Source organism: Botrytis cinerea, chromosome 3, assembly GCF_000143535.2.
Source record: "Botrytis cinerea B05.10 chromosome 3, complete sequence".
Classification (NCBI taxonomy): domain Eukaryota; kingdom Fungi; phylum Ascomycota; class Leotiomycetes; order Helotiales; family Sclerotiniaceae; genus Botrytis; species Botrytis cinerea.
Window position 1 is genome coordinate 1,899,842 of NC_037312.1, and position 20,161 is coordinate 1,920,002.

Sequence of the window (20,161 nt, forward strand, 5' to 3'; positions counted from 1 at the left end):
TCCTGCATTATTGATTGCTGTGGGGCCAAAAAAGCAGGTATGATTATTGCATATACCCAGAATTCTAGTTTGACAATCGAAAATCAGAGTTAACGACCGTACGTACGGTATATTTACAGGGTAAAAAAGCCAATATCATACGGTTAGTGGAGAATGAACTTGGAAACTAAGGTGCCGCTCACATCACTGTGTAGAGTACACGTGGAATAAGTTGTTAAAACATTAGAGGAAAATGAGAAATTGAGTTGCATTCTCAACTATTACGAAGATCGTGTCCTTTTATTCGTGCCAAAATCACTTATTTCCTGGGATTTATATCTTGCATCGAGTGAACAGGCACACCATGAACAAAATAATTTATACACCAATCGAGGATATCCTACCCAGGCACATAACATTCACCAATGTTTAATCCAATCCCAACAGGTTTTGATTCGGATCTGAACCAGATACTTCAATAGTCCATTTTGAATTTGATGATGGATGTTGTAGCCTTATCGGATGCTTGTATTTGAACTTTTGTGTATATTTTATTTCGTCCTTGTGGAGACAGGCTGCTGAAAATATTTTTTTGAAGCAAATATGTGTCAAAAACCCTAACAATATCAAATGGAAGGATTTTCTTCGGATTGAGGCAATTTTGTCGGGAACTTTTCTTTGGGCCGCAGCGGTATCAACTTTGGCACCACAGAATACCCGTCCCCATACAATTTAGGAAGGAGCCGGTTCAACTCAAAAACTCTGATGCAGGGAGCAGATTGAGAACAGTGGGGGGGCTCGGGGGGGGGGGGGACTCTCATTGTTCTCAAGATGGCTCGCTTCGAGCAAAAATGATCTCTGGTCTGTGCTATAATAATGCACAATACTGAGACATTATTTCTGTCTCCAACGTTCCCCGGCCACTAGAACAAGGGTGGCACGGGGGCTGCCGTTGAAAGTAGTATCGGTAGCTTTAGCCATGGTCCAGGGGTAGAAATTAGCTGTCCGTTGTGTCGGTACCGCACCACTATTCTGCAGTGGCTTTTCCAAGATGGCACAGTGCAGCTGGTTGCAAAATAATCGAGAGAAAAAAACATCATCAACACAACAAAGGATCCCGATAACGATGTAAAGACTACAATTCTCATAAGACCATTCAGTTGTGCTCGCATTCGATACACAATCTCCGTACTTTTCTAGGATTCGAAGGCTCATCTAGGATAATAGCAAGGGCCGCTTGATGGCCTGCTTTCCGCTTTTTGGCTGATGAAGGTATTAGGGGTTCGCTGCCGAATAACTGAATTACGGAGTAAACTATATTGGTAAGTGGGCCAATTGCTAATGAGAATCCTTTACTCGGATATCTATTCCCTAAGGCCGCGGAAGGAAACACCTCGGATCAAATCCCTCCACGAAGCTTCTAAAAGCTTAGAGGCCGTCAGCCAATGAAACTTTGATGATTCCTGTGTTTTTACTGAATTAAGCAACTAACAAGCGATATCCACACACAGGGCTCACTTTAACATCTCCACACCTTTTCCATGTAAAGCCTATCAAATAACCTTAGTGGACAATAAAACATGGGTCAAGTACCCAATTAACAGATTTTGAGCTATCAGTCAATCATATTTCGGACGCAAAATTCATTGGAGCGCATCTTCTTACTGAAACTGGAGGTGGACGGATTTTACCAACATAAATGATAATTGTTTCATGTTAAATGACAGCATTGTAAGAATCAGCCTTCCACAAAAACCTTGCCCTTCGAGCCAATTCTTCGGCGTCAGTTACTCCACCCGAGAAAACAAATCCCTGTTCCCGTGAATAGTCCACAAGCTTTTGTGCCAAAGGCTTATGCTTACGTTCATACGCAATAGAAGCCTCCATGAGTACTTCGGCAATCTCGGCATTACTCGCATTCGGGTTGAGGGCATGAATACGTGGATTCAGTTCTTCATGCAGAAAAGTAGTAACGCCAATGAATCCCGTTGCCATCGAGCCTCCGATATGAGGTAGCATTCCGTTGGCAGCATCACCGAAGCTCGTCATACAGTGACTCTGATTGGTAAAAGTACCCAAAGTCTGCATGTGAGTCAGTTCAAGGCACACACAACCACCTGGTTGATCATTAAGCAGCTATTAAATTGTTAGCTCAAGGAACAACAGCATTACCACCAATATTCTGAATGCTTACCGTCAGGAATTTCCGAACTTTGGAATTTGCCCCGGGAAAATAAGTAAGCAGCTCATCTGTAGTTGTTACGTAGTTTCTTCCACGCTTTTTCTGAACCTCTTCCATTGAGAACGCCGCAATATTAACGTATTTGCCACCAGCGATGGGGAAAGTTAATACGTGCCAGCCTTTAATACCAAGGAACATAGATGTGTCTGTAGTGAATCGCTTTCCAATCGCTGCCTCAACCTTGCTGCTCTCGACTTTTCCCCTGAATGTCACATGGCCTGAGTAAGATGCAGGTATGTAATCCTCACCCTGTACGAACTTTCTACACAGAGAATTCATACCATCACACGCCCACAGGGCATTTGAGTGATCTTCACCACCATCTTCAAACATTAATGCTAATCCTCCATCAGTGCTTTTCTTTACCGATTTGAGCTTTCTGCCGTATTGGATTGGAGTATCCCTGGGACCGAAAGCATCAAGCATCACCATAAGCTCATCACGCCCAATCCTCCCGAAGACTTCTCCCTCTGGGACATGAATGGTATGCAAATGGTTGTCTTCCTCCCCGCCGTGGTAAAATTCCATCCACACAGGGTCAGCTAAACATTGGTCGTGCAGTTCTTGGTAGATAGCGGGATTAAGACTGCAAGACCGGGGAGTTAGTAATGCCTAACAGGGACGAAATTTTGTAAGAAAATGAGAAAAAAGAAATTTAAATAGAGTGTATGGAAACAAACGGAGTATATTTGAAGACATGACAGTGGAATTGGAAATTGGAAACCAGATTTGGTGGTCTGATAAAGCTTACCGCTTCGTCGTTGCAAGCGTTTGTGGCCCAATACCATAGCCAAAGGCGGGACGGAGAGGCAATGTTTCGGCTTCATATTGTGTATACTCAATTCTTGGATGAGCAGCTACACTACTCAAAAGCAGCTTGCCAATTGGGCCACTGCCTATCACACTGATTCGAAATTTTGGAGCTTCAGGCATTTTGAAAATAGGAATGTACTTGGGTCCTGCAATTTCCAAAATGAAGACGAGATGAGAAGATACAGCATTAGAGTGGGAAAACGGGCACTCCGATTGAAATAAGGTACATATATTTCAACACAGCAGGGGATATCAATCGATATGCTTCCAGCCTCAGAGAATCTAACCGGATTCTATTGGCCAATTTATATGATAACTTATGCTTGCAAAAAAGTCAAGGCCAATGACCCTCCCCCATTTTCTCTTGCATTGGTCCACAAATAATACCTGTTCATACTAGATATCGGATCATCGATTGCACAGCAGGTATTGTACCCCCGTACGATACCGAAAGTTCCTGTATTTGAATTAAAAAGGGTCCTATTCCGCGTACTCGCGATGCTCGAGATCTTCCCAAGCCAAAAACTCCTCCGCAAAAATGCAGTTGCGATAGGTAATGTATCGAATTCGTGAAAAGAACAGAAGGCGTTCCCCATTTTTGATTTCCATGCTTATTAATGGTCTCGAAATTGTCTAGACCGCGTATTCTGGTCGTGTTGTATATAGTGTAGAGTAGCTACACCAAAAGCCCTCGGGTATATCGATATCTGCGTTTGCAGCCATGGTACTCTTGAACGACATTCGATAGGGAACGCATGTGAGGTAGTGAATCATATTTTAGGGGTCATCGACTCCGTCAGGCGAGGGGCGAGGGGCGAACGCGATCGTTTTTACCTTTTCAGTCGGAAAAGACGAATGAAGGAAGGCTACACCAAGAGACAACACCTCCTAGCTAGAGGAGTCACTTCCATAATACAAAGATGCTGTGCATACGATTTTATGTGTGAGGAGTTACATCGATGATACAAGAACCTCAAAAGTCTTGGATAGTTGTTGATGTGTGTTGTGTTAAGAGCGTTTAATAAATATGAAATCCAATCTTCGAGCCTGTTCTGGATCACGTGACTGATGAATAAGCAAGGTATTCCCATCACCACATATATTGATGATATGCTGCAATCATTTCTTGGTTATCTCTCGCTAGAAATTTCCACATAACACATCTATCATGTTTCTGCTATACCCAACTTTGCAGTTTAATATACGATGTTAAGTCTTTATCATGCAGTTATACAATCGTGTTCTACTAGCCTAAAGCTTCTTAGAAGCAAGACTCGAGGGCTCATCAGAGATGAATGAATCCTGTGATCTGGTATCGAGTACACTGCCATATAACTGTTTGCTTCCTGAAAAGCCGTGATTCCGGTCTTCTCTGATAATTTTCCACTTACTATCTTCCAGCGAAGCAGTCATTACTGAAGTCTTCTGATGCGCATGAATGGGATAGGATATTACGATTTGGGTTGAGACTTTACGATATACGTTAGAATTTAGGAATTTTGTCGCAAGTTTCCCCCAAAGGCGCTATAAAGTCATGTCTGCAGATATCCATTTACACTATGCAAGACTAATCGAATAGAAGAAGGGAAAGACGATGTCCACCGCCTGTTATCGTCTCTTTGTATCGGTAGGCCTGTTTGGGACTTGGGGACACTGCAAATTCTCTCGTGTTGCTAGAATTGTCAAAACCGCCAACAATATTTCCAACAACCACACAACCGTTCTTGGATATTCCACTTGTTTTTCGCGAGAAGTCGTATATGAAATCTTTTCAACTACATACCTGACTGAGTAACAGCCGCTTAATAATCTTAGAACTTACGAACGCATGGTGTTCTTCGTGTTGATACTATTTGGCAAAGGGTGTCGAAACATCACCAAAAAAGTACAAGTACGCTTTGCCTCCGTGATAAGAGGGCCCTATTCTGGCTTTGTTCAATGCCCTTAAGATTTAAAGGCTTTTCAACAGAAGCCTTGCAATGATCTATGTTTCTGTTCCCTTTGTTAGATTGCAGGCGCCTCGGTGGGTATCCGCGTTTAATCCCCTGTGAAAATCATCGTCTATTTCGAGTAAGTGAAGATTGGAGCGGAGAGCCGATTCTGCAGGTAACTAACTCAGATGCATGAATTTAAGGGAAGGTGGAATTTTGGTGGAAGCTAAATATGGAGTTCTAAGCCAAGTACTCGCTTTCGCTCGTTTTGTCCTCCTCGAAATGTGCTTCTCCCGAGTTTAGTGGATCATTTGTGAGATAGGTTGTGAGCGAAACACCTCCCCCCACCATTGATGTGATAAGCTCTCCTAAAATCTGAAATTAAAACTCAGGGTTACCTGGAGAACGCAAAAGTATAAGTCAGGTGCCTTAGTGTAAACGCCACTCCAACATTTTGAAGTGGTATACTGCGCGGCTATCAGTCGATCCATCGTCTTGGCGGGGTATGCGTTATACAAAAGTCTTGGTTGTCCTTCGTTCAGATTGAGTAGTACTTTCACTATCCAGCCGCTTTGGTCAACATTGAACGACAATATCTCAGCCCAACATGGAGTCTTCACGATCAGGTGTTGCATCACCTAATGAAAAGCTACCGATCACCACATTCGATTCAACAGCTCAAGAGAAGAATAGGGTAGCAGCCAGGGGACATGAAAGCAGGTCTTTGAAGATCGCAATCCAATACCTAGCAGTAGTAATATTACTGAACATATTTCTTTACAATACGGTTCGATACTCTTCGGTGGAGACTACGAAATTCGGTGGTTGCTCTCATGAGAACGGTCCTTTAGGTTCCTCGGAATATAAGAATGATATAGGCAAGTTCTCATCAGAGTTAAAGTCTGGAGACAGGAGCCATGAAAAAGATCGCCCGTCAGCATGGTTGCTTGAAGCAGCAGGCGCTTACACTACAAAGACATCTGTGTCATTCAGCGATGTCACCGATATCTGCGCCAATTACTCTGGAGACTACTCCTCATTACATTGTACAACAAACACTATTGCGTCTATACTACTTCTCAGCAACTCTATAGTTTCTCTCCGATCAGAACTTATCAATTTTACCACTCCGCATCTTTTCAATGGACGACCGCTGGATCCCAACTTTGATCCACCAGCTCTACTGGACATGATGTACCCTAACCCTCCAGAATTTCCGAGAACTGTACCATATCATATTACCCATACTATCGGTTCTTCTGTTCAACACGTAGGATACTATTGTCCCCTCTCATCCCCATGCACCAACCCATTATTCAGCATCTCAACCCATGAAGACATTCCCATGCTCTTCACGTTCTCCCATTCTATCCTCGGTACCCACACAAATTCTCTCAAATTTAGTTTCGGAACTGCGACAGGCTATCACTTTTCTACCAATGGTTTCGCGAATGGTGGTTTTGATATACTGCTTGAAAAAGCAGAGTCTCCTATGCTTGACCCCAAAAGCGATTACTCTCAGATGAAACAGGAAGTACATTGTCTTCTCAGTGATGGACTGAAACTACCCGGTCTCTTCTTCAATATCCACAGTCCTGGCTTTAGGGAGAAAGGCCTTCATGGGGAAATAAGTCCCTGGACCCGCAATGAGAGAAGTGAGATAGAGCGAATGGAGACGATTCTGACGCCGGGACAAAATATGGCTACTTGTGCTGCGGTTATAGCAACGCGGCATTCTAAGAAATTGGAATTATGGCTTTTGGGGGGTTCTTTTTTGGGATTGGCTCTCTCAGGAGTAGTTGTGTCGCTTTTTGCTCGTTGGCTCGAGAACAGACAGGGAATGATTAAATTATGATCGAGGAATAGAGTCGACGGCGTTTGGTAGATCAAGGTCTTGGAAAATTAAAATTTGAGGGAGAGGGGGGTAATCCACAGGGACCCGGTATAGAATAGACATGGGGATATCATGATGTTATGCCCGAGTCGGAGTTTGATTTGATTAAGTAGATACCAAGTCAATATATGTTTATAGTGCTAATATTCCATTTCAATACTGAGATACTCAGTCGTTAAACAACACTGAAAACACCTGGTAAACTTCACAAGTAAAAAAATCATCATCCAATGACTAGACTTTGCCACTCCACCTAGCCACTCAACACCTTATTCCCAATCTTGACCAGATCCTCATTCAACAACGTCTCTTTCTCAATTCCATTTACTGCGTGCTCCAGCAAAGTCGCCGCAATCTGACTAACATCCACAATCGGAAGCCCAATAAGTCTTCTCCCAATTGTCGATAACACACTAACCACCAATCCTTGCCGACGATCCGGTCCATCTATCAGTCCCGGTTTCGCTATACATGCTTCCACAGTCCCATTTGACGCTTTTGCGTAATCGATGACACGAGTTTCAGCTTCGCCCTACAGGAATATTCAATATTCAGTCATTCCTAAACAGGGGGGGAAAAACACGTACTCGCATCAAAAGATAATCGCCCATAACCCAAGGCTTTTTGCTCTGATCTCTCTCACTCTTATGACCACTAACATAAAGAAATCGAAAGGGACTAGCCCCCTTTTCACGCGAAAGCTGGGTCATTGTTTCGAGACCGCTCACGGTGTACTCTACACAGATTTTTCTCGCTTCATCTAGTGTTGAATCTTTCATTTTAGAGGGGGTTATTGCAAGTAACCTATGTCATTGATTAATATTTCGGCAATCCATCCGCAAGCGGACAAATGAAGGGGCCAAGAATTAAATGGTAGAGAAAGGAGAGATAGCAATACCAAACACAAGCATCAGCACCCTCAAGTTCCTTCTTCACATTATCTAAATAATTTAAGAAATCATCACAAATGACAGCTTTGAATTTGGTGATGTCAGCATTATCATCCAGGGTTTGTGGCACAGGTGTTTCACGGCGAGCAAGTGCTATTACAGATGTGACGTCTGGACTAGAGAGGGCTTGTTTGATGAGTTCTGTGGCGACAAAACCAGTTGATCCGGCGACGATGAGTTTCATGGTTGCAAGATATTTGGGAAGAAATTCGAATGATCGAGACTAAAATTACGAGTTTAGGGTGAGAAACGAAAGCAACCTACTAATAAGTAGTAGATAGCGCCACAAACTGTTGGGCATGTCGGGGTTTGGTGTTCGCTAACTCCATGTGCAACGGCCCCCAGGGGAGAATACTCATAATTGACATCACGTGTTTGAACAATGAACGAGAATCGCGTACAAGGCCGATTAAGGCCATAGCGAATGAGCCAACCAAAAGGGTGAGCAAGGTCGACGAACAAATAATAAGTAATGCTTATTAACGGCAACTGCAATCAAATAGTGAATAAAATCAGAGAGAAACAAAACATGAAGTGATTGTTAGCAATTGGATGCACTCCCAGCTACTAGAGAATTATTTGAAAAGTTCTAGGCACATGAAAAGATTAGATTGACTCTTCACTAGGTTGACCAGCCAGAAACTCAATGGGGCTGAGATCAAACGAAATTAGATAATGAGAAAATGTTCAGCCATAATTTCAATCAAATGCTTCAAAGTTATCTAATTATGTTTGCAAACAGAGCAAACCAGGTTAACTAAATTCTCAACTCCATCGCTTATTTCTCGATTCGCCATTCCCATGAGAATTCGATTCCATCCTCCCAATCCTAAATCCAAGGCCGACCAACTACCGAATACAAAAAGGATATACCACACTAATGCATTGGCTATGACAAAGTATATTTAATCGAGTACCTATAAGCTTCTTTCCCCCTCAAAGAAGTAGTTTCTCGTCTCAATGAGCCCCATTTGCCTTTCCACCACTCCCACTCGCTCTCTTTGGACTTCTTCCGTTGGTTAATTCGCTCAAAGCGCCCTCATTTCCATCTTCATCATTTCCTCCAAGTAATTTGTCCATAAAACTGATGTAATCATATTGTGGCATACCTCTGTCCTCTTGTAGATCAGGGCCTTTGTGTATCGGTATGAATTGAGTCAATTTTTCGATGACTTCATCAGGTACCAAACTATGTCTCAAATCCATTTCTGTAACATATGGTTTGCCGTCCGCAACTTCGCGGAAGGACTGGAAAACTTGCTCCGCTGTATTTTGATCTTCTGTGACATCCACCATAAATCGGATGAATTCTTCGAATGTTACGTAGTCTTTTCCATTTGATGTGTCGAGGAAATAGTCGTGCATTTCGTCTTCGGAGAAAACGAGACCTAGTGATGCCAAGGCTGCACTGAATTCCAACTCTTGTAAACTGTTGGTGGCGTCGCGATCAAAATGTCGGAAAACACTTTCGAATTCTTCAAGTTGTATTGGCGTCAGATTTGTCATGTTGCGAGCCACTACTTGGTTGTCCAAGAACGCCAACTTCTTTGCAACCGAGTTTTTGACGAGACTCATCTCGTAACAAAGCTCATCGTATGTGTAAGTCGTAAAATCATTCTCCTCAATATTTGCTTCCTCGCATTTCTTGTCTATGGCCTCGATTTGGTCCAAGAATTGATTGAGAGGTGGAAGATTATCATGTAGTCGACGTACATGAACCAGTTGATCCTCCACATCACCCTCCAGTCCTGATATTGCCAATTGCATAGTATTCAAAGTAGTGGCGAAGTCGTTAGCTTTGTCGGCGAAAGATCTTCGTAAGGCATTTTTGATACTAAAAATTATTAGGATGATTCAGCTTACACATGGATAAAACTTACTCCCTGATCGTCTCGTTTATCAGTTGACCTCTTGCCATTTCCCCCTTCATTAATTTCGCCCATTCTTCATCTAGAACACTCAACCTTAACTCTGGAGGTGGATCATAAGCTCGAAGACGGTATGTGCTGAGCTTCGTCTTTATGTTTCCTAACAGCGCTGCAAGATCACTCTTCTCCGCAACCCATTCTCTTTTCTGGCCTCTTTTGTATGAGCTAAAGTGTGTCGCTTGTTTCTTTGCATCCGCATATGTGCCCTCGAAAGTCGCATCTTGCCAAGTAATAACCTGCTCCTTAATACTCTTCAAAAGTGCTCTCATTCTCTTCTCGTAAGCACTCTGCATCTCCCAAGCTCCTTGCATGTTGTTAACGAACTTCTCTACTCTTCGGCCAGCGTTTTCGACCTTCTCCATCTGCGAAAAGGCATGGAACCAATAGGCAATGTAGGTCATCAAACTCCTCTCATCCGGTTTAGCCACGTCGCAGACATCCTCAACATCCAAAAGTGCCGGAATACCAATTTCCTTAGTAGCAATGTCAAAAGCTAATTGCATATTTCCTCTGTGGTCATCCTTGTCCAAAGTATCATAATCGATCAGATCTGGGCGATGTATATCAAGCAATGCGCAGAATGCTAAGCCATCATTCCAACTGTCTGTAAAATTTCGAACGTCGACTTCTTCGTAACAAGCCGTTTTTCTTTGACACCACAGCAATAAACCTTCCTTGGCAGTCATACCTTCCAAGTTGATATCGGAGATGGTAAATCGAAGAATAAGCGTCCAGATCAAGCCGAGTATGATTTTGCGATTCCCATCCACAACATCTTCGGCTCCGATGTTTGTCATTTGAATTCCTCTAGATTTGATGAAGTCTAGCGACAAATTTGCGTTCTCGAATCGCTGCACTCGTAGTTTAGGCTTCGCGGCATATCGACCGAGTGATTCGTTGGAAAGGCATTCGAGAAGATGGATGAGAATGACCTACCATGTTAGCATTCAAGAAGAAAAACCTCGCAGAGTGAACTTACCCCATCGCTCAAATCTTTAACCAAATCTATTACTTCCAGTTTCCTGTGCGCTATCTTCGTGTTCAACCTAATTTCTAGTAAATATCCCATTCATGCTTCGTAAACACAATCGACCAGCTTACCATTTTGTGAAAGTTTTCTGTTGCACCGTAATCCACTGTTGCTGTTCAGCAAAAGCCATCTTTCCAAGCTGATGCTCATGCAGCGGTTCAACTGCTTTCAACGCTTCCCCTGAGCCTGAATTTGATCCCTTGGATTTATTTCTATGCTGGTACCTCTTTCTTCTTCTTCCTAGCCCGAGCTCTTCCTCGCCTTTCTCAGGTTTCTCTGCAGATCTCTGCAATCGTGCTGCCTCGGAAAATTGTCTCGAACGTAGTGTCTCGCGTTCTCTTTGGCTCGCAGATCTTTCCCGCCTCACAACCCTAGGTGGTGTCGCAGGTGGGGTATTCGGAGCGTTTATCTCAAAATCTGTTGTGGAAGAAGAAAGCCTCTTTTCTTGGTTTTGCGTGTGACTATGATTTTCAATAGGAGTTGGTGAAATTGTGCGCGAGTGACGTGGTGATGTGGATGTGCTGGTTTCCTCAATTTTGTTTACTTCTAAATTAGGATTGGCGGTAGTTGCCGGCGGTGACCCCACCAAGCAACGATCGTTGCCAGGGGTGTCAAAAATTGCCGAAGCGGCAAGCGGCGTTGGCGTTTGTTTCCCCTTGATCTCTTCAACATGATCACCAATTTCCGATGATGGTGGCGACGGTGGTGACGGTTGTAAAGGGACTTCAATGGTTTTTGATGATATCGATGGTAGCGTTAATTCTGACGCTGAATTTTCTTCAACTTTTTCCCTGGTAACGTCCGGTTCCACGTTGGTTTCATCCACTCTAACATCTTTCTCTTCCAAACTCTCGATTTCGTCCTTCACATCTAAATCTTTCACTACCAAAGTATCTTCCTCCTCTATGTATTTCTCCTCCATGCTTTCGGCTTCCTCTTTATCATCCTCTAGTCTCTCTTCCCCCCTCGGATTCTGTTCCCTCTTTATATCTTCCTCTTCCAATCTTGCATCTAGATCTTTCACCACAAACAAATCTTCATCTCCAGCTTCTTCGATTTTTCCAGTCTCTCCTTCTTTTCTCGTCGCATCTAGATCTTTGATCACGATGATATCCTCTATTCTTTCACTCAATACATCTTCTTCTTTCGCTTCTTTGCTTGGGGTATCATTTTTTGGCGGTTCGATCTTTGGCTCTATCCTCAATGATTTCTTTAAGGCGGAAAACATATTGAAAACAAAACTGAACACAAAAGCAACAAAGGGCTTCACAATGGAATGAATCGAGAACCTTTAAGTAAAGGCTCACAGCTACAATTAAATACACAGCCAAACTACTCAAGGTTAGGGTCATTTTTGCATGATGAAACATCAATTCATTCGTGTTTCTGATCAGCAGCCCACAATCTTTGCATCAAAGCGGAACATCACTGGTTGAAGAAATTTAGGGTTCCTTACCAGTGTATCATATTGCCTACCATACAATGAGTTTATCATGCAAATGATCAATCTCGAACCTCACAAATTTATCACAAAGACCTATTCAGCAATTTCATAGCATTGCCGATCAGTCCTTGTTGCCCATATTATCAACCGAGAATGATGAACTATAATCATTTTCCATTTCTCGATTTACATGCAAAGCGTACTTTCAGCAGGACGGTTCTACCGGGACACCACAGATATACACTGTTTCCAATATTCGAGATCAAACAACCAAATCGTTATTTGGACTTGAATATTTTGAAACCTGTGAAGAAATCATCGTGCCGAGATTTTTGCGGATTTTTGTATGATGTGAGGCTTATATGTTTTTATGCTAGACTAATTCATATGGTAACATAGCAATATATACCTAGGTAGTTATATATGCTGCATTGATATTATACAATTACAGATCTTGGGGGGGAAGCGGGGGGCGCAAGGGGTTTCCCCTTTATGTCTGCGCTCCCAAATACAAGGGCTCTAAAACGACGAGTGCAATGCACGCCCTAAAGTACCTGTTCAATAGTCCGAACTGCAGCCCAATTATCAAAAGCTTTGGAACATCAATTCCTTTTGAATATTGAATTTATTTTAGGAATCGAAATAATGTTGATCGTTAATGAGTTGATTTGAATCAATAAATTTATAAAACGGTCAATAATTGTATTTTGAGAAATTCAAAACTAGAATTTTAAAATAATTCGTCGTTTGGGCTATGGGAAACACTGTGCATGCCCCCAAAAGCAACTAGAATATTCGGAATACTTTAACTTCTCGATTCATTTGGCACTGCAAATAAAAACAAAAATGGATATTGATATCAATTCTCAGAATCGACTTTCAATGTTTCCATTGTCTGGTTTTGACTGATTGAATGTATCAATTGTTACGGTTCTGTAGAGCGTACGTACAGACACGGGAAGCCGCAATTATCTTGTAACAATCGTGTTCAAAACAGATTGCATGAATGAAGAATATATTGGAAACAATTTATTAGCTGCCATCCCAACGCTACGACATTTCAGATATTCTGATACTCAAACGCCTCAATAAACCATGACAGATATGTCCAAATTCGCGAACACTCATCCTGCCCCACTATTTTATACGCCCGTCACCCCATTGAGTCTCACAACTTGCACTCTATTAATAACCAAAAGCGGTATTCGAACAACCAGCTTTGACGCATTTCAGACAATAAAGTGGCAGCTTTTCGCAAATTTTAGTGAAAGCAGCGCATTTGGAGAGATTCTTCCAGCCAGCAGTCGTAGCGCATTTCAAGGTATCTGCATAACAGGCAGCGGCTGATTTTTGGCATGTCAACATGGTGTTGAAAGGAGTAACCTTGCCACACCATTTTCCCACTGTTACAGCGCATGTTGCCGCTGGGGTTGGGGCTTTCGTTGGCGTCGCTACAGTCGCCGAAGTCGATTGCTTGACCGTCGATGAACTCTTTACAGAGCTCGTGGACGACTTCACGGAACTAAGAGCAGTGCTTGTGGATCTCAAAGTTGTGACGGTCGCAGATACAGCAGAACTTTGGGCAGTTGTAGCGACTGTTGCTGATGTGCCGCTGGTCTTTGCGGTTGCAGAAGTACTTTGAGATGAGACTGCGACAGAAGATGACGTTGTGGAACCGGAGGTGAGAGAGCGATACCAATTTGTTCTATCGGTGTCACCCAAACAGTCACCTACGGTAACGCCCTTCCATCCTCTGGCCTTGATTTGATCGAAATAATAGGTGGAAAGGTTGCCAACGGATTGCTGTACAATATCGTGCTGAATAGAAAGGTAGTCTTGAACGGCTGTTGAAGCAAGCGCTTTCTGCACAATGTTCTTGGAATTCTGAATTTGCGATGGCAGGGGGTTTAGATAATCCTGAGTGTCCAAATCGAAATAGACTCTGTGGTATCCTAGGGTTTGCATATCTGCCCAACATCCTGATGCCTCAGTACAATCAGAATAAGGAGGTCTCATGTAAGTTGGCCATTTTCCGATGATGTTATTGAAGGCCATCTCGTTCTTTACCATCTGTTGCATTCGAAGGTCGTGTGAAATATTTGAAAGAGAGTAATGACTCCAGGTGTGGGATGCAACTTGATGTCCTTCGGCAATCATACGTTGAATCAAAGATGGATAGGGAGCGGTGGTGTCGATCTCTCCTTTTCCATTGTTGTTGCCGGTGATAAAAAATGTCGCTTGATAACCATATGACTTCAAGATATCGAGGAGATCGGATGTATAGTTGTATGGGCCATCATCGTAGGTAAGGGCTACGACATTAGTTTGCACGCAGTCATAGATATCATCCGTATAGGTGATAGGTCCCATCAATGGTCTTGCAACATTAAGAGTTGATGCTCCGGCAGGCGTTGCATCTGAGTCGCATCTTCCATATCCAAGTAAGCAACTTCCTGGGTCGGCACAATAGTCTTGGGTAGTTCCGCAGTATCCGGAAACTTATGACGGATTAGTAAGTTAATTGGCATCATCAGGACTCGTCCACTCACCACTACAGCATTGGTTTCCTCCACAAGTTGCACCACCAAAGTTTGGACCACAAGTTCCTCCTGTGGTTGGCTCGGCAGCAGCAGTGTTACAAGCTCCAAATGTAGACTGGCATCCTACGTCGCAATAATCGGTTGTGTTTCCACAATATCCCGACGTAGAACAGCAAAGTCCTCCAGTGCAAGAAAGTCCCCCATTGCTTGCTCCACATGTGAAAGTGTTCTCTGACGGCTGGACTGTTGCCCCAGTACAAGTTCCAAAGGCAGTTTGGCAGCCAGTTCCGCAGTAGTCTAGGTAAACACAAATTAGCTTGTGAACAATATGTGCATGTGCATGTTATTTGGAGATTCGCAAACATACCAGTTGTGTTTCCACAATATCCATAGGCGGAACAGCATCCTCCCGTGTTTACAGTAGCGTCACAAGAATAGCTATTGTTTGCTCCTGCGAATGAATTTCCGCAAGTGTTGTCTGTACTTATTGTAGCTCGCTTGGAAAGGAAGGCCAGAAAGCCAGGGTCTTGAGAATCAGTTCCCTCCACTGGAAACGCAAGGCCCATACCACTGAGCATAAAGCCCGTGGCCAGAGTTAAAAAGAATGATTTCATCTTGGTCATTAATAAATTACAAAATAGTCCGTTGGAAAATGTACACTAAAAGAATTGAAGGAGGTAATGAATGATTGGATATACTATGGAAAAGAACGAAGAAAAAGAATGTCAGTTGAAAAAAGAATGTCAATGGTCTGATATGCCGGAGTAGGGGTGAGGAGGAAGGAAAAATGAAAGACATTGACGAAAAGCAAGATATATATAACATCATCATTCCTCGGGTCGACATATCAGGAAATGACTCGACACATCATTACCAAGCTACAAGAAAATGCCACATCGGACGCCGTCTGTTCTTTGACTACTTTCATGGTGGGATATTTACATGCATCTATCAATTGATTCCCAGAATTATCGCCAAGTTGTGTGGCCAAGGAGGACATGGCGTTGCTAGGCGTCGTCCCGTCTCCTTGGAAAGAGTCCGTGGAACTAAATCAAAGATTCCGATCGGAACGTTTCATGGATTTCATTCGTCGAATGTTTCTGAAACATGGTCCTATGAAGGAAAATGGATTAAGATTTAAGGGGTAATGATGGAAGCTATAAATTGGTGGGGAAGCCTATCTATTTCCAGTAAAACTTATTTAGAGTGTTTATGCACAGTCACTATTTCTCTTATGACATTCATCCCAACTTTAACAAAAGAGAGAAGAGAATTAGTGTCGACCATTTTCTGAGGTCTAGATTCTTATACTTGCTTACATATGACCTGGCAAGCGACAGGTTTTCTGTTTTCAAAATACTTGCTTGAGAGAAGTTGTCGCTCTCGGTCCTGGATAAGTTTCTGCACAGTCTTCAAAAAAATTCATCTGAACTCAAAGAGGTCAAAGCATAATGAAAAACACCGTTCATTCAATTTTTTTTATCTAAACTATATTCCTTCGCCCAAGTCCAAAAGAATGTGCCCAATCGTAATCATTAACTCGTCAATCTCTCTAATCATCATTCGTCTATCTTTTATTCGCCATTCATCGTTCGTCCATTATCAGTTATCGTTTCCAAGTCGTCTATTGTCTAAATCAAGTTTGAGCTCTTTCATCATTTATCATCTTCCTTTCAGTGCAGGGGCTGATTGAAGAACTCAAGATGTCGAGAGACTCTCTATGCCTAATTTATTTGTGTTAGCTTAATTCATGATTGATTATTACTGGCGGAGGTTAATAAGCTTACCTCGCAAGCATAGTCGGTGTAACATTGCTCAATAGCCTCTGGCTCGTACAAGACAAATCTTGCAAGACGGATACACTTCAAGGCAGTGGTAGAGGTGCTGACAGTTGCGCTACCAACAGTAGCACCTGCCTTGGCGGTGTAAGCATCCTCGCCAATGACAACAGTCGCCTTGAAAGGAGTAGTGGCTTTCCAAGTTCCATCTTCGTAGTCAATGGAGTCAGAAGTGCTGAGAACAGCTGTCTTGCTTGGGGTCTGGCCAGCGAGAGACAAAGACTTGGTTGGGTAGTAGTCGATCTCAGCGTAGGCTGCGAAGGTGTTGTTGTTGAAGCAGTTAACGAGGTAGTAGATCTGGGTAGAGGCAGCGCGGGCATCAATGGCTGCTTCTGGGATTGCAGTTGGAGCGGCCGAGGTAAGGGCAGAGAGAAATAGGAGGGGGACAGAAGCGATGGTGGAGAAACGCATTTTGATGGTTGGCTTGAGAGACTCGAAGTGTGAAGAGTTTGAGAAGGGTTTGTAAGTTGTTGTAGAAGATCGTTGAGATGATTGAAGTGTTGTGATGATAGGAAATACTTTGCTGATGAAGCCTTCTTATATACTTTATTTTCGTAGGAAGATCGATGGATCTCCGAAAATCTCTTCTCGACCAAGCTTTCCCTACGCATCGCTGTCCGCAAACGACCCTTGTATCACGATCGTGGGTACGATGATACACTATCGCCGTGAATAGCTTTCTTCAGGTAAGCCACTACACAACATAAGACACGATTTGAGACACTTGCATCAATCAGTATTTACTGGGCCTCGATATCATCTCTGGCGCCGATACGCTTTCTCGTCTCGGATACCCACCGGATCAGCCATAAAGATTCAACTGATAACGGTTTTCCAACAGCTCAGAACCGATAACTCTGGACCACGATCTAATTAAGGTTGTCCCATGTACAGAAAGAGGCACAGTTCAGTTGATGACTGGGCAACAGTGGTCCCGATAATCATTCTCAATATTTTTCTACATCATGTCGACGTTTTCCAAACGGGCTAGACTGCCTTGACATCCCAGTTCTTCCGTATTATTCCACCAAACAAAAAGCCAGTTCTAAATATCTTCAGCCATTGATGCCCTGTATCTGCAGGTCATCGATGTGTATGCAGGGTCGGAACGTACCCATATCGGTCTAAGCGATGCCCCCACTAGACAAGCATCTGCAAATGCTTCCGGATCTGCAACTCGATCTTAACGGCGATGCAAGCCGCATTCGTATGAGCATTTGAAGAAAGATCTCCGAAACTGACCTGTTGGCTGTCAAAACAGACAAGGGTCTTGATTAAAGTGCGAAAATCTCTGTCAACGCAGGCCAAGCCCACACTTCCGAACCAATTTTTATCGAGGCGGTCAAAGCTCCCTGTCATCGATGAGATGATTTTCGATGCTTATTACAAACTTTGATCTGTGATCTTCAATACCGTTAGCCCGGTGGACGAAAATTTGTTCTTGCGGACTCAAAAGCACCGGCAAGGTTCCGAAAACCCCCACAATTGTGATCAAGGATCGTGAGTCGACCGTATTGAACCCTACCATCTGCGAGATATCGATATTATACTTAGCTGAGAACCGACAAACAGCTCGTGTCTTTACAAGCATGTGAAAATAAACTATAGACTCGCTGTCTAAAAAGGCAGGTATGGATGACTTATCTCCCGACATTGAAGAGCAAATCAATAGCAGCTGAAATGCACGTTGCCAGGCGCCGCAATTCCACGTCGGGCCTTGTCGGACACGATCGAATCTGTACAAATCCCTCACCGTGTGTAGCACGTCTCTTTGGATGACATCGGAGCTCAGTCTGGATCTCAATCCATAAACTCGTTTCATATATTCAAGTCACATTCTGGACACGTTAACTCGTATGTATGATCCTAATGTGGGCATGCCCAGAAAAATGCCACTTCCTCGGCCTCGTGTTATACAAGTGGGTACCGTTTCCGAAGAATTTTCCATTGTAACTAAATCTTTTTGTGAAGTATTGCATATTCCAAATTAATATCCATCTTTTCCTCCATGTGGACATTATGGTCTTGTCTTGCCACCGATACAATGATACGATATCGTATCGTTTTCACGGGGCAGTTTTGGGGGTGCCGTCTTTCCTTTGTGTGTAAAAATCGAATGATCAATGTTTCATTCGTTCCATATGTTCGAAGTAGGGAACTTCATCCACCAGTCAGTTCAATACTTGTTTTCTGATGGTATCGCATCTGAACTTACTACGGTGAGTTCCGTTCCTTACCAGTAACACATCGTTTTGACTTCAACTCTTCCTCCACCAGAGCAGACATCTCCAGTAACTGAAAGACAATGGTGAAGCTTGCATTCAGCTTTGAGAGATAACAATTTTCAATCATAGTATGCGATATTCTAGGAAAGACGTTTAACTATATCTACAAACCGTTAAAATCGTTACCCACGATGTAACATCCAAGAAGCCTTAGCGCTGCTCTCAACTTGACAGGTTGAGATTTGGTGCTTACACCAAATCATATCTTTAGATCTGTCTGCGACACCATTGCCGGCAGAAACCAATTTCACCCCACTGTTAGTATGCTACCCGTGGTAGCATCAGACGGCACGGCAGAACCATTACACTGGGAAAATATCGAGATAATAAGCAGGGGATTTTTGATGGTGCTACCATGGCAGTCAAGCAGCACGGAAAGGAGCGGCTCGGGCCGACTATGCTTGAAAGATGAAGATACGGTTGGGAACCTGCTAAATACTCTAGTTCTGCAGCTGTAGTTATTTAGGGTTGTCGTGTTTTGCCACTTTCAATATTGAAGATAAAATGAATGCCAATAGTACAAAGCTCATGATTTGAACGCCTCGAGTTATTGAACAGCTTGCATCTTTCCGTATAAATTTACATTGTATGGAAACCTATCAAAGCTAGCCACCTGAATATGTAGCAATTCCATCTCAAGTTGATCATAAATAACAATTCATCCCCGTCATCAAATAGCACTCAGGCTCTCACGAAAATGTAGTGAATTGGCTGTGTCATCAAGCCGGAACTTCACAAACTCAGTAACTAAAATAACTTGATAAGCATGATAAGCATGATATCTATATGTATTCTTTTGTCATCTTCAAGCTCTTTGCATTGTTCTTTTGTAGGTTGTTGCGTTTAGATACTTGGCCAGAGTTCGTGGGTGTTGTAAATTTGGTCGCTGGCACATTTTCCTACAGGACCCAGGGGCCATTTTTCGCGCACAAGGTGTCTAGGTCGGTTTCAGATTTTCACATGTGTTAGGCACAAAGGAATAGTGTTTACATCGAAAGATTCGAAGAAGTGATCTCAATCTATGAAGTCCATACCCATACACGGCTTGGCTGCATCATTCACATGAAGTTCTACGGCGATTCGAGAAAAATACCCAGCTTGTATTGATGTATAGCTAACTAGGTGTATAAAATACGAAAAAAAAAAGCTGTATGTTTATGCCGAATGTCTGTACTGTACGAGTCTACAAAAACACCAAAATAAGAACGATACATTTAGAAGTTAAAATCAAACATTGAAAACTAAACACTAAACACTAAACAATAAACACTAAACACTAAACATTAA

At 42.9% G+C, this 20,161-nt stretch overlaps 6 protein-coding genes across 6 annotated transcripts; 1 reads left to right on the forward strand and 5 right to left on the reverse strand.

Annotated features, from left to right (window-relative positions):
* Positions 1-1,605: 1,605 nt before the first annotated feature.
* BCIN_03g05670 (hypothetical protein) lies at positions 1,606-3,245 on the reverse strand. Its single transcript, XM_001560812.2, has 3 exons — positions 2,973-3,245; positions 2,174-2,807; positions 1,606-2,115 (listed from the first exon to the last, which is right to left on the reverse strand). The coding sequence occupies exons 1-3, from the start codon at positions 3,152-3,154 to the stop codon at positions 1,696-1,698; spliced, it is 1,236 nt and encodes a 411-aa protein (XP_001560862.1). The 5' UTR covers positions 3,155-3,245; the 3' UTR covers positions 1,606-1,695.
* A 2,111-nt stretch (positions 3,246-5,356) lies between these two features.
* Positions 5,357-6,996, forward strand: BCIN_03g05680 (hypothetical protein). The gene has a single exon (XM_001560814.2). The coding sequence runs from the start codon at positions 5,573-5,575 to the stop codon at positions 6,818-6,820; it is 1,248 nt and encodes a 415-aa protein (XP_001560864.1). The 5' UTR covers positions 5,357-5,572; the 3' UTR covers positions 6,821-6,996.
* Position 6,997: 1 nt separating this feature from the next.
* On the reverse strand, positions 6,998-8,113 carry BCIN_03g05690 (hypothetical protein). Its single transcript, XM_001560815.2, has 3 exons — positions 7,758-8,113; positions 7,447-7,663; positions 6,998-7,391 (listed from the first exon to the last, which is right to left on the reverse strand). The coding sequence occupies exons 1-3, from the start codon at positions 7,991-7,993 to the stop codon at positions 7,113-7,115; spliced, it is 732 nt and encodes a 243-aa protein (XP_001560865.1). The 5' UTR covers positions 7,994-8,113; the 3' UTR covers positions 6,998-7,112.
* Positions 8,114-8,456: 343 nt separating this feature from the next.
* Positions 8,457-12,186, reverse strand: BCIN_03g05700 (hypothetical protein). The gene is made up of 4 exons (XM_001560816.2): positions 10,839-12,186; positions 10,717-10,783; positions 9,690-10,669; positions 8,457-9,643 (listed from the first exon to the last, which is right to left on the reverse strand). The coding sequence occupies exons 1-4, from the start codon at positions 11,993-11,995 to the stop codon at positions 8,767-8,769; spliced, it is 3,081 nt and encodes a 1,026-aa protein (XP_001560866.2). The 5' UTR covers positions 11,996-12,186; the 3' UTR covers positions 8,457-8,766.
* A 733-nt stretch (positions 12,187-12,919) lies between these two features.
* BCIN_03g05710 (hypothetical protein) lies at positions 12,920-15,512 on the reverse strand. Its single transcript, XM_001560817.2, has 3 exons — positions 15,119-15,512; positions 14,761-15,048; positions 12,920-14,709 (listed from the first exon to the last, which is right to left on the reverse strand). The coding sequence occupies exons 1-3, from the start codon at positions 15,372-15,374 to the stop codon at positions 13,397-13,399; spliced, it is 1,857 nt and encodes a 618-aa protein (XP_001560867.1). The 5' UTR covers positions 15,375-15,512; the 3' UTR covers positions 12,920-13,396.
* A 691-nt stretch (positions 15,513-16,203) lies between these two features.
* On the reverse strand, positions 16,204-17,126 carry BCIN_03g05720 (hypothetical protein). The gene is made up of 2 exons (XM_001560818.2): positions 16,539-17,126; positions 16,204-16,475 (listed from the first exon to the last, which is right to left on the reverse strand). Exons 1-2 carry the CDS (start codon positions 16,998-17,000, stop codon positions 16,470-16,472), a joined length of 468 nt encoding a protein of 155 aa, XP_001560868.1. The 5' UTR covers positions 17,001-17,126; the 3' UTR covers positions 16,204-16,469.
* Between the last annotated feature and the right edge of the window lie 3,035 nt (positions 17,127-20,161).

What these genes read in the sequence shown, in the direction of transcription:
- BCIN_03g05690 (XM_001560815.2), bottom strand. Translation starts at nt 7,993, where the DNA reads ATGAAACTCATCGTCGCCGGATCAACTGGTTTTGTCGCCACAGAACTC. An exon ending in GGTGCTGATGCTTGTGTTTG is followed by an intron (nt 7,664 to 7,757) that starts GTATTGCTATCT and finishes TCAATGACATAG; the next exon opens with GTTACTTGCAATAACCCCCT. An exon ending in GCGATTATCTTTTGATGCGA is followed by an intron (nt 7,392 to 7,446) that starts GTACGTGTTTTT and finishes ATATTCCTGTAG; the next exon opens with GGCGAAGCTGAAACTCGTGT.
- BCIN_03g05670 (XM_001560812.2), bottom strand. Translation starts at nt 3,154, where the DNA reads ATGCCTGAAGCTCCAAAATTTCGAATCAGTGTGATAGGCAGTGGCCCA. An exon ending in ACGCTTGCAACGACGAAGCG is followed by an intron (nt 2,808 to 2,972) that starts GTAAGCTTTATC and finishes CCGGTCTTGCAG; the next exon opens with TCTTAATCCCGCTATCTACC. An exon ending in AAGTTCGGAAATTCCTGACG is followed by an intron (nt 2,116 to 2,173) that starts GTAAGCATTCAG and finishes ACAATTTAATAG; the next exon opens with CTGCTTAATGATCAACCAGG.
- BCIN_03g05700 (XM_001560816.2), bottom strand. Translation starts at nt 11,995, where the DNA reads ATGTTTTCCGCCTTAAAGAAATCATTGAGGATAGAGCCAAAGATCGAA. An exon ending in CAGAAAACTTTCACAAAATG is followed by an intron (nt 10,784 to 10,838) that starts GTAAGCTGGTCG and finishes ACTAGAAATTAG; the next exon opens with GTTGAACACGAAGATAGCGC. An exon ending in ATAAACGAGACGATCAGGGA is followed by an intron (nt 9,644 to 9,689) that starts GTAAGTTTTATC and finishes AATAATTTTTAG; the next exon opens with TATCAAAAATGCCTTACGAA.
- BCIN_03g05720 (XM_001560818.2), bottom strand. Translation starts at nt 17,000, where the DNA reads ATGCGTTTCTCCACCATCGCTTCTGTCCCCCTCCTATTTCTCTCTGCC.
- BCIN_03g05680 (XM_001560814.2), top strand. Translation starts at nt 5,573, where the DNA reads ATGGAGTCTTCACGATCAGGTGTTGCATCACCTAATGAAAAGCTACCG.
- BCIN_03g05710 (XM_001560817.2), bottom strand. Translation starts at nt 15,374, where the DNA reads ATGACCAAGATGAAATCATTCTTTTTAACTCTGGCCACGGGCTTTATG. An exon ending in ATATTGTGGAAACACAACTG is followed by an intron (nt 15,049 to 15,118) that starts GTATGTTTGCGA and finishes GTGTTTACCTAG; the next exon opens with ACTACTGCGGAACTGGCTGC. An exon ending in AGGAAACCAATGCTGTAGTG is followed by an intron (nt 14,710 to 14,760) that starts GTGAGTGGACGA and finishes ATCCGTCATAAG; the next exon opens with TTTCCGGATACTGCGGAACT.